Below are 12,770 nucleotides of genomic sequence, written 5' to 3'. Positions count from 1 at the left end.
TCTCCTTGTTTAATTTCATCCATGTTAGGGGGGCATGGTCTGTCACTAACTTAAACCTCCTGCCTAGTAAGTAGTACTTCAGGGATTCTAGGGCCCACTTCACTGCCAGACATTCTCGCCAGACATTCTCGCTCCACAATGGCGTAGTTTTTCTCGGCCGGGGATAGTTTCCTGCTTAAGTACATCACCGGGTGCTCCTCGCCATTCACGACCTGTGAGAGGACGGCACCTAACCCTGTGTTAGAGGCATCTGTCTGTACTAGAAACTCTCGCCTAAAGTCAGGGGTAACTAGCACAGGCTGTTGGCACAGGGCAGACTTAAGGCTTTGAAAAGCCTTCTCTGCCTCTGGAGTCCATGTCACCATTGCGGACTTTGCACCCTTTGTCAGGTCAGTTAGTGGGGCTGCAACTGAAGCAAAATTCGGCACAAACCTCCGGTAATAGCCCGTAATACCCAGGAAAGCTCTGACCTGTTTCTTTGTGAGGGGTTGAGGCCAATTCTGTATTGCCTCAATTTTATTTAGTTGTGGTTTCACTAACCCCCTCCCAATAATGTAGCCCAAGTATTTAGCCTCCTCTAAGGCTAGTGCACACTTCTCTGCATTGATGGTTAACCCCGCATCACTTATGGCATCTAACACCGCCTGGACCTTACAGAGGTGACTTTCCCAATCCGGGCTAAAAATGACCACATCATCGAGGTAGGCAGCGGAGTAATCACGATGTGGTCGCAGAATCAAGTCCATCAACCTCTGAAAAGTGGCAGGGGCTCCATGTAACCCGAATGGCATCACTACGTATTGGAAGAGCCCATCAGGGGTGGAGAATGCAGTCTTCTCTCTAGCCTTAGGAGTGAGTGGGATCTGCCAGTAGCCCTTAGTGAGATCGAGGGTAGTTATGTACCTGGCATTACCCATCCTTTCTATCAACTCATCTACCCTGGGCATGGGGTAGGCATCGAACTTGGAGATCTCATTTAACTTTCTAAAGTCATTACAGAACCTCCAAGTTCCATTGGGCTTTGGAATTAACACAATCGGGCTGGACCACTCGCTCTGGGACACCTCAATGACTCCTAGGTCAAGCATACGTTTTACCTCGGATGATACCGCCTCCCTCCGTGCTTCTGGTATCCTGTAGGGCTTCAGGTTTACTCTGCTTCTAGGCTCAGTTTCAATATGATGACTAATGAGATGCGTACGCCCTGGTAGGTCAGAAAACTTGTCTTTATTTCTCTGCAGGAACTCCTTAGCTTCCTGCTTCTGGGACACCGATAGGGTGTCACCAATCCTGACCGGAGGGATTGGTGGTGACAGATGACCAACAGGCTTTGTCGCCACCAAGGATTCCCTGTCTTTCCAGGGCTTGATCAAGTTTATGTGATAAACTTGGAAAGGCTTCCTTCTACCTGGTTGGTGTACCTTGTAGTTGACCTCACTGATCTTCTCTACAATTTCATAGGGACCCTGCCACTTTGCTAAGAATTTGCTTTCTACCGTGGGAACAAGAATGAGTACCCGGTCACCTGGGCTAAATGTCCTGATTCTTGCAGAACGATTGTAAATTCTGCTTTGGCCCTCTTGCGCCCTCTGGAGGTGTTCCCTTACTAGGGGCATTACAGTGGCTATACGGTCCTGCATTTGTGCTACATGCTCTATAACACTCTTGTATGGGGTGGACTCACTTTCCCATGTCTCTTTCGCTATATCCAACAAACCCCTGGGGTGACGACCATAGACTAATTCGAAGGGAGAGAACCCTGTGGACGCTTGGGGTACTTCCCTAATAGAAAACATCAGGTAAGGTAGTAAGTGATCCCAATCACGACCATCCTTTTCCACCACTTTTTTTAACATATGTTTCAGGGTTTTATTAAACCTCTCCACTAACCCGTCTCTCTGTGGGTGATATACAGAGGTACGTAGGTGTGAGATTTTAAACAGTTTGCATAGCTCTTTCATTACCTTTGACACAAATGGTGTACCTTGGTCAGTCAAGATTTCCTTGGGGATCCCCACCCTGGAAAACATATAAAACAATTCCCGTGCAATTGTTTTAGAGGTAGTGTTTCTTAGGGGTACAGCCTCAGGATAGCGGGTCGCGTAGTCTAACACAACTAGAATGTACTGGTGTCCCCTAGCTGACTTTACAATGGGACCCACCAAGTCCATTGCGATCCGGTCAAAAGGTACCTCTATGATGGGGAGTGGAACCAGAGGACTGCGAAAATGCGACACTGGAGCGCTAAGCTGACATGTGGGGCACGACTCACAGTATTTTTTTATGTCAGCATAAATCGCAGGCCAATAAAAGCTCTGGAGGACTCTCTCCTGTGTTTTATCTGTCCCCAAGTGGCCCCCAAGGACATGATTATGGGCCATGTCAAGTACCTGACGCCGGTACGACTTAGGCACCAGAAGCTGTTCCACCACCTCATCATTAATTTTAGTGACTCTATAGTAGAGATCATTAGTCATAGAAAAATGTGGAAATTTTTTCTCAGCTTCTGGTTCCTGAGGTACCCCATTCATAACAGTGACCTGCTCTCTCGCATTTTTGAGAGTGGGGTCCTGTAATTGTGCAGTACCAAAATTATCCCTAGACACCTCTAAGTCTGGAACATTTTGCGCAGTGGGAGGAGCCTCTTCCTCACCAGTCAGGACCTGCAAAGGAAAAGCATCATTTTCATCCTGTACATTTTTATCATTGACCGTGGGTAATGCAATAGACTTAGGGGTCTCCTCACTCCTTTCAGGGGATTGTTGTTTTCCCCATAGAGCCCAGAACAAAGGAAAATCACGCCCCAATATCACATTATGCATAAGGTTTTTAACCACACCCACTTCATATTGTACAGCGCCTAGTTCAGTCCCGACATTAGCCCGTACTATAGGGTAAACCTTTGTATCACCATGTATGCATACCACACTCATATGTCTTGCTGGCACAAAGTCCCCAGTCACCAGGCTGGCATGCACCAGGGTGACAAGGCTTCCTGAGTCCAGCAACGCCTTAACAGGGAAGTCATTTACAGTAATGTTGCAGACTTGTGGTTCAGTCTCTAGTCCAGTGACCGCAACAAAAGACGGTTCCGCAAATAGCGACTGACGCCGGCTAGCGTCACACTCCATGGGCTCAGTGTTAAGAGGGCAATGGGCAGACATATGTCCCGTCTCATGGCATCTCCAGCACTGGATAGGGCCTGGTCTCCTTGGCAGGGAGTCCTTTTTAGGGCCACTTAGCCACCGGGGACCACCACCAGTCTTTTGCCCCTGAGACGCCTCCTGAGCGCTCTTCCCTCTATCAGCACCCCTCCACACTCCCCCAATAGATGGAAGTCTCTTACCAGCTGACGGCACAGGTCTGGCACTCCGGGGAGGTGACGGTGCTGCAGGAACATCACGGAGGTAGTCCTCGGTCGCCTGGAACCTCTCCACAAGGCTGACAAGTTCGTCGGCACTCTTAGGGTCGCCTTGTCCCACCAAGCGTTGCAGATCAGCAGGAAGTGCGCGGAGGTAGCGATCCATCACGACCCTCTCTAGGATCTGTGCAGGAGTAGAGGTGTCTGGCTCCAACCACTTTCTTGCCAAATGAATCAGGTCGTACATCTGGGACCTCGCTGACTTGTCCAGACTGTAGCTCCAGTTGCGGACTCTCCGGGCACGGACAGCAGCAGTAACTCCTAGTCGGGCGAGTATCTCTGCTCTTAGCTGGGGATAGTCCTTGACCTCTTGCTCACTGAGGTCATAGTAGGCCTTTTGAGGTTCGCCTGTTAAATAGGGAGCAATGACCTCTGCCCACTCAGTGGAAGGTAACTTTTCTCGCTCAGCCACACGCTCAAAGACAGTTAAGTAGGCCTCAACGTCGTCATCAGCAGTCATCTTTTGCAGCGCTCGCTGCACGGCTCTTCTCACAGACAAAGTCTCTGGCGCGGCTGCTGCCACCAGCTGGGGATTAGCACCTGCAGACGCCTCTTGCTTTGCTATCAGGTGCTCAATAAGTCTCTGTTGTTGAGCCATCGCTTGTTCGTGGCGCAGATTAGCATCTGCCAGAGCCTGTTCATGGCGCAGATTAGCATCTGCCTGAGCCTGTTGTTGCTGCCGATTAGCCTGCTCATGGCGCAGATTGGCGTCTGTCAGAGCCTGTTGTTGCTGCGTATTAGCCTGCTGGTGTGCGGCCAATGCCTGCTCATGGCGCAGGTTAGCATCTGTCAGAGCTTGTTGCTGTTGCAGACTCACTTGCATTAACTGCTTCATCATCTCCTCCATGTTGCTTGTCTGTTTTTGGAGTGAAGCCGCAGCCTTCACCCAGGACATAAGCAGCTGTAGCCAAGTTGATGCACACCGTTGCCCCTAGCAACCGTTTTGCCCGCATCCTCCACCAATTGTAGGGATCTTCCCGGGGGATGGTGTGTTTGGACACAGTTCACAGCAGACTTGGACTTGTAAAATAACAGCTTGGCGTTTATTTGCAGCATAAACAGTCCATAACAGAAATATAGCAACACTGTGCTTTAGGAACAAAACAAAAGGTCTTGCCCGTCTGGGCGCTAACTAACAAAGCAGGTTACCTCTCTGGCCCTTCAGTCGGCAGTATTGCGGGGTGTGAACAGGCCCCAGCAGCGGCTGTCTTCCCAGCTCTCACCAAACAGCATGCAGGCTGTTCACTCCTGGCTGAGAGAGAGAGACCTGTACACTGAGCCCACCTTTTGCCTTCTCAGGCTGATTGGGATCAGAGCTCACCTGATCCCAAAACCCACACTGGATCGAGGGGGAGGGAATGGCAAGTCCCACTACCAAAACCTACCTGCCATTCCATGTAAGTCCAGGCCCGGCAATAATAAATAATAGCTCAGCAGCATAACACTGCTGAGCACAGATGCCTCCTGGACTCACCATCTCACACTATGTATCAACCTGGGTGAGATGTACATCCCCTCGAGCACTTTACCAGTGACATGTCCACAATATATATATATATATATATATATATATTTTTTTTTTTTTAACATACACAAAAACACGGTCGGCCGCGTTTTTCTGTATGGTAAAAGTAACCATATAAAAACAGATCTGTTAAACGGCAAAAATGCAGTGTGAACCGAGCCTTACATATCACTATTCCATAAATAATAAAAATATGCTGTTACTTCCTGCTACCAATGATTGGGAAAATAAAGTTTACCATAATTCTTCTTTGTGTACTTGCCATATCCTGGCTAGACTACTGTTTCCTCTGAATGGAAGCCTTGTACTCTATAGTACAGTTTACTGCTCACCTCTTCATCCCTATAATGATGTTCTTTGGCAGACTCACCACTGGTTGCCTGTTAAGCACAGCTCTCAAATACTATACAATACTTTCAAAACTTATCAGACTTTATATTAAAGGGAATCTGTCAGCATCCTGGCCCTATCTGAGGTGCTGACAGTGTGCTGCAGTTGGCAGTCCCCTAGGAAGCATGGTGCTTATTTGCTTGCAGTGGATTATGTGCAATCTCAGGTCTCCTAAATAGTCAAACAGGAGTTGTGTCTCAGTGTTTGTGCTGTACTCTAGGACACCTCACCACTGCTTTCTCCTCCCTCTTCCTTATGAATAATCTCTGCTGCCCGAGCTCCTGTTTGCTCACACAGTCAGTAAGAGTCTAAATGTTTATTACAATCATAAACTGCAAACAGAGGACAATACAATACAGCTGTGTTGGAGCTGTAGTCTAGAGGTAAATCGCCTGTCTAGAGGCCAACAACAGTTTTTTCCTGAGTTCTATTCGCCTAAAGGAAATTAAATATAATATTTTTTTAATCATTGTATTAAAAAAAATGTACTTTAAAACTAATTTAGACCTGATTGGGAATGCTTGACACTTTTAAAAATGATACAATGATGAAATTATTTTTTTTTAAACTACATTTCCATCAGGGGAATTGATCCCAGTAAAAAATAAGCTATTATTGGGTTTTGAACAAGTGATTTATCCTTAATCATGGCTCAAACACAACTATATCAGAGAGCACTGTGTCCGAATGAGAAGAAAACAACATTTCCTGCAGGACATACTGCAGCTAATAAGTATGGGAAGACAAGAGATTTTTTAAATAGAAGTAAATTACAAATCTATATAACTTTCTGACACTAGTTGATTTGAAAGAAAAATATTTTAGCTGAATAACCCATTTAAAAGGGGAAACATTTTCATTAACTCTAAGGTCGCATTCACACATTCCTGCACAGAACACGGACGTGGAATTCCTGTAACGGACTTTCCCCCGCCAGGGCAGCATCTGTAATTAGATGCTGGGAGCGGGGGAGCTGTATTCATATGCGCCACACTGTAATGAATCTGCCGTGCTGCTCTGTCATTACAGCGTGGCACATATAAATACAGTTCCCCCGCTCCCAGCATCTAATTACAGATACTGTCCGGGCGGGGGAGAGTCTATTACAGGCATTCCACGTTCGTGTTCCGTGCAAAACATGGAACATGTGAATGCGGTCTAAACGTCACATCAGTTTATATTTTTGTTGTGTTGCTGCTATAATATTCTCTGTTTTTCTCCCACAATCCCAAAACATACTGGAAGGCTAATGTATATATAAATATATTAAATGGAATCATTGGTGCTTCCTTCACCCCTTTTTGTCCCTCCAAGTAAGTGTATTATTTTCCTGGATTTATTTTTGGAACACAGGGCTGACCTTACGCATGTGACTTGAGAGAATGGTCTCTCTCATATACTGTAAGTTCTGTCACATTAAAGCAATAGACAAATCGTACGCCCCTGATGCGGCAATAATTGCTGATCCGAACCAGAGAGGCTGATGGGAGCTAAAAGTGCTGCACTTACCAGAGGAAACAATGACAGATTAGATCAGGAGGCAGCAATTTAATGCATGTTTGTTCAGACTTCTCCAAGTTCACTGCCATTAGCCAATGCACAAAGGGAGAAACAAGGGGAATGGTAAAAAGACTCTCTGAGACTTTATAAATAATACTAGAAGAACTGAATAAGCTCTCGCTTCCTGCAATCACTTTTTCTGGTGGAGAAGAACGTTTATAAGTACAATGAACCTCATGTTTTAATATTAGATTATGTTTTGAGGAGCAATTTCTGAAGCCCCACGTCAGTATTTTTCATCCGTTTTCCCAGACTAGGAAAAACGGAATCCATTACAACCCATTATTATCAATGGTGCTATTCATACATCCGTTTTTGCTTTTTTGCACATTACATAATTACGGAACGAACACCCCAAGAGAGCACAAAATTTGCAGAGAGTACATTGCATCCCGTAAAACCAGCCGCAAACCCATCCATATCACGGATCAGTTTTTTTGTGACATCACCAAGCTCCTTCTGCCATCCATATCCTGCCTGATAGAAATGACTGTAGAATGACCCCCGGACGACAGGTGAACTTTTTTGGGGAGTTGGGACAGCTTCTGATATCTTTTTTGCCATCCCCTCTTTCTTCTTCACTACACAAGGATAAAATTACGGAACACAATACGGATGCAAAACGGATGATTTTTTGTGGATTGCGGATGAAAAATAGAGGATCCAGATTTTCATCCAGGAAAACATAATGACGTGTGAATAAGGCCTTACTTCAGGGTGCCTTTTCCTTTCACTCTCTGGATCAGCTTCACTGATCAGCATGTTTTCTGTGGACAGGGAATAACTGTACGACCTCTTTAAAGGGTTATCCAGCGCTACAAAAACATGGCCACTTTCTTCCAGAGACAGCACCACTCTTGTCTCTAATTTGGGTGGAGTTTCGCAACTTAGTTCCACTGCAATGAATGGAGCTTAAAGGGAACCTGTCACCCCCCGTGCCAGGGTGACAGGCTCCCGACCCCCCGCTACAGCCCCCTATACTCACCTGATCCCGCTTCTGGATCCGGTCAGGTCACGGAGATCTCAGCCGCAGCAGCTCGGCGCGCGCTGAGAGATGAGTCCAACGCTCATAGAGAATGACGGAGCGCTGGACTCTCCATCATTCCCTATAAGCGTTGGACTCATCTCTCAGCTCGCGCGCCGGGCTGCAGCGGCTTGAGATCTCCGTGACCCGACCGGATCCAGAAGCGGCACCCGGTGGGATCCGGTGAGTATAGGGGGCTGTAGCGGGGGGGTTGGGAGCCTGTCACCCCGGCACAGGGGGTGACAGGTTCCCTTTAACCCTTTGAGGACCAGGCCCAAAATGACCCAGTGGACCGCGCAAATTTTGATCTTAGTGTTTTTGTTTTTCCTCCTCCCCTTCTAAGAGCTCCAGCACTTTCAGTTTTCTATCTACAAGGCCATGTAATGTCTTGTTTGTTACAGGAATAGTTGTACTTTGTAATGGTGTCTTTCATTTTACCATAACATGTATGAAAGAATCCCAAATATATTATTTATGAAGATATAAATAGGTGAAATCGCAAAAAAGAATGCAATATGGTAACGTTTGGGGGGTTCCTGTGTCTAAGTAATGCACTATATGGTAACAGCGACATGACACCACTATTCTATAGGTCAGCCCGAACACAACCATATGCAGGTTTACACAGATTCTCTAATGTTATATATATTTTTTTTTTTATGAAATCCTTTTTTTTTTTTTGCAATTAGTTATTAACAAAATGGGCCTATTGTGACGCTTATAACTGTTTTATTTTTTCACCTACGGGGCTGTATGGGGTGTCATTTCTTCCGCCATGATCTCTGGTTTTTATTAATACCATATTTGTGAAGATCCGACGTTTTGATCACTTTTTTTTTTTATATATATATATATATATATATATATATATAATGTCATCATATCATAACATCAAATCTGTAATCCGCACATCTTTTTTCCCTCTTTTCGTGTACGCCGTTCCCTGTCCGCAATGACGATTGTTATATTTTAATTGATCGGACAATTACAGTATATATTATATGTTTATTTATTTATTTTTATATGTTTTATTTTTAAAATGGGAAAGGGGGGTGATTTAAACTTTTATTGGGGGAGGGGCTCTGGGGTAGTGTATTGGTGTTTTTAACTTTTTTTTATATACACATTTGAAGTCCCTTTGGGGGACTTCTACATACACTTGTGTGATTACACACACTGATCATTGCTATGCCATAGGCATAGCATTGATCAGTGTGATAGGCGATCTGCTCATTGAGCCTGCCTGTGCAGGCTCAGTGAGCAGATCACCGATCGGACCGCACAGAGGAAGGTAAGAGACCTCCGGCGGTCCGACACTGCGGGGGTCCCGATCGGTAAGTGACAGGGGACTCCCCCTGTCACTTACACTTAAACGCCGCGGCGCTTTTGCAGCGTTTAAGGAGTTAATGACACGCTGCAGCCTGTCATTAACGGTGAGGTGCCGGCTGCTCATTGCATCTGGCCCACACCTCCTATGAAGCGCGCTCTGCTCCGGAGCGCGCTTCATAGCAGGAGAAACACCCAGGACGTACAGTTACGCCCTGGGTCGTCTGGTGACAGACTTCCATGGCGTAAGTATACGTCCAGGGTCGTCTAGGGGTTAAAGAGGTTATCCAGAACTACAGAAATATTGCTACTTTTGCCCTACTCTTTTCTCCAGTTCAGTTGTGGTTTGCAATTGAGCTTCATATACATAAATGGAACAGAGTTTAAAACCCCACCCAATCTGGAGACAAGAGAGGGGGAAAAGTGGCCATGTTTTTGTAGCACTGGATAATCCCTTTAACTGCAAAACACACCTGAACTGGAGACAAGTGTGGTGGTGTCTCTGGAAGGAAGTGGCCATGTTTTTGTAGCACTGGATAACCCCTTTAAAGTGTAGATGTCATTCATTAAAACTTTTCACAGGAAGATGTCAAAACTCTTGATCAGTTGGTGTCTCAGCACCAATCATTAGAACAAGAGGGGAACACAAACAGTGAAACAGGACAAAGACTTCTGTTAGTCGGGGAGTCAATTGTGCTACCCCCTATTCCCCCTCTTTGTTCTAATGATCATGGGGGTCTCAGCAGCCAGCACCCTGACAGGTAAGCTTTAAGGGAGAAGTCCAACGAAAATTTGTATTAATTTGTATTGTATTAAGCTATACAAATCCCCAATATACACTTATGGGAAATGCTTATAAAGTGCTTTTTCCCTGCACTTACTACTGCATTAAGGCTGCACTTCCTGGATAACATGGTGATGTCACGACCCGACTCCCAGAGCTGTGCGGGCTGTGGCTGCTGGAGAGGATGATGGCAGGGGGGACACTGAGGGACACAGGGCACTGGAGGGACACTGAGCATCCCCCTGCCATCATCCTCTCCAGCAGCCACAGCCCGCACAGCTCTGGGAGTCGGGTCGTGACATCACCATTTTATCCAGGAAGTGAAGCCTTGATGCAGTAGTAAGTGCAGGGAAAAAGCACTTTATAAGCATTTCCCGTAATAAGTGTATATTGGGGATTTGTATAAATTTAAGAGGCAATACAATACTTTGTTGGCTCCACACAGATGTATTTAGTCCGCAAGTTCCAGCCTTGGCACAGGTCTGATGACCCGGACTGACAGGTTTAGCCCTGCGGTCACCCCTGGACTTGTGTCCATAATATGGAAGCGGACGCCTGTGTAATGTCAGCCTAAGGCTATATTTTTGTTTCATCCTAGGAACAGAATTCAAGCTATGATGGTTTGGTCACAAGACAGATGTCATCAGCGTCTGACTAACTCCTCTGACTTCTAATAGGCTCCACTGAGTTGTGGTGGGCGTCATTGTGCCAGGAAGAATATTGTGGCATATGCCATTCTATCAATAACGACAAAGGTTTGAGCTGTTCTCCTTGTCAGAGGATCGGCATCATTACAATATATACAACATTGTATATCAGCTTATTCATTGTAGCATAATTATACATACAACTACGCCTAGATTATTACAATACAGAAGTGACACCCGCTCTCTCATGTGCTGCACCGGACCAGCAAAACAATCTGGGCAGCACAGGAAAGACAATACTTTCTATGAAGACACTGAACATTGCAACATATAGGAAGTATACACAGTATGACAAGCACCCCTGTGGTTGCAGTAGATGGAACTCTGCTTTGCTTTCCAGCCTATTGCTTCTTGCTATCTGTTTATTTATTCTTTATTCTGTAAACAGACCCACCCATGGAATATACACACAGACATCCCCATGTACACATAATATTTACTTCAGTGACTCCATCAAGAGACCAGATCCATATGATGCTCCTGAGATACTTTATGTCTAATTTATAAGCTCAGTGTCTCTGGTCTCCACTACTCCTTGCAGACAACAGCTGAAGATCCACAGGTTGTTCTGCTCTGCAGCATCCATAGCATTGTCCGGTGATACATGGACACTGGTTGTGAATCCCACAGTCTATGGGGCTGCAGGGGATCGAGGTTGGGGAGTAGGACTTTAGTATTTTTACACCACCCCCAGCAATACATACAAAAAACATCCCCTTTAAGGTTAAAAATATAGTTGCACTTTTACTGTTTTTTTTTCTTTTTTGCAAAATGCAGAACTGGATACAGAAAAGTAGTATCTGTCTTTCCCCAACATTTTTTTTTATCCTGTCCTAGAAATAAAGCATCAAAAACTGCCCCCACCCCCCCCCCCCAAAAAAAAATAAAAATAAATAAATAAATAAAAATATCCTGGTCTATTGGGACAGAAGTGATGGATTACCTTGGGTTGGGGCTCCCGGCCAGCACCCCACTATCTGCCGGACACAGCAGCTACACTTGGACGACCCCTGATGGAAAGGACCCTCTGGCTTATATGAAGGGTCTCTACATAAGATCAGGGACCAGCCCCCCTTTCTATGAATGGTCCCCGTTTGTCCCAGAGCTTATAGCGGTGACTATATCCAGATTATAAGGCAGCACAATTAAAGTGACACTAACCTAATATTTTCTAACATAACCCATAGCAGCCATGCCAGCTCCCAGTATATAGTATAATCCATACATTGTATCACTGACTAGCCCCATGACTGCAGCAATGTGACAGCACCATGTCTGCAGGCAGGCACTCACCTCTCCTTAGAGGAATGTTGCAGAGAGTGTACTCTCCTCCAGGAAGCCATGGGCAGGCGGCCGCTGCTCGGTGACTACGTGTGATGCAGCTCCCGGTCACTCATCAGCCGCCGCCGCTCTAGCTGCTGCTGCTGCTGCTTCACTTGCTGGAGGAGCCGAGCGATGAGACCTGTCACCTGATTGGCTGGAAGTTCCCCTAGCGCCGTCTACGTAGCGTTCCTCTTCGTGAATAACAAATGGCGTAAGATTGGCCGCCGCGTTACTTCCTTATCGGATGCGCGTCCTGTGATTGGCTGCCTGGTGCAGATGCCGGTGTTTACGGAAGAGCACGTGGGCGGCCGCTGACACGCGTGATAGGCTGACACAGCCAGCTTCCCCTTCTATATCCTACAGTGTTACGCTAGATGTTATAATCAGTCCTTTCCCTCTAAGAAGCTCAAACACCCTGTTTATGAAGCGTTTTGTACGATTTTTTATTTAACCCTTTAAGGCAGCCTTGACCGTATTCTGAGGGTTGTTTATTTATGGTATGAGGTGTCACAGCTGTGGGGTATAGAAGATAAACTTTATTATCTGTGTATTTGTTATATCTGATATCTACTATTTTTCCTAAATAACTTAGTATTCAAATACTGGAAAACATCTGCTGACAGAAGTAGCTGTGGTAGAAAAAAACAAAACAAAAAAAAAACCTAAATGCAGCAAAAGCCATCAGGCTTACACTGCATAAGGATGTGGTA

The 12,770-nt window shown here is 45.8% G+C and overlaps 1 protein-coding gene across 1 annotated transcript in view; it reads right to left on the bottom strand.

Annotated features, from left to right (window-relative positions):
* The window catches only part of NSMAF (neutral sphingomyelinase activation associated factor), a 66,766-nt gene extending 54,589 nt beyond the window's left edge, over window positions 1-12,177 (bottom strand). Inside the window, exon 1 of the mRNA XM_069957551.1 lies at window positions 12,031-12,177. Coding sequence (XP_069813652.1) covers window positions 12,031-12,080 — 50 coding nt within the window. The 5' untranslated portion in view covers window positions 12,081-12,177. The remainder of the gene's footprint in view (window positions 1-12,030) is intronic.
* Between the last annotated feature and the right edge of the window lie 593 nt (window positions 12,178-12,770).

Source organism: Dendropsophus ebraccatus, chromosome 2 (assembly GCF_027789765.1).
Source record: "Dendropsophus ebraccatus isolate aDenEbr1 chromosome 2, aDenEbr1.pat, whole genome shotgun sequence".
Classification (NCBI taxonomy): domain Eukaryota; kingdom Metazoa; phylum Chordata; class Amphibia; order Anura; family Hylidae; genus Dendropsophus; species Dendropsophus ebraccatus.
Note: the sequence above shows the minus strand (reverse complement) of the source record. Positions and strands in the feature narration are given on the sequence as shown.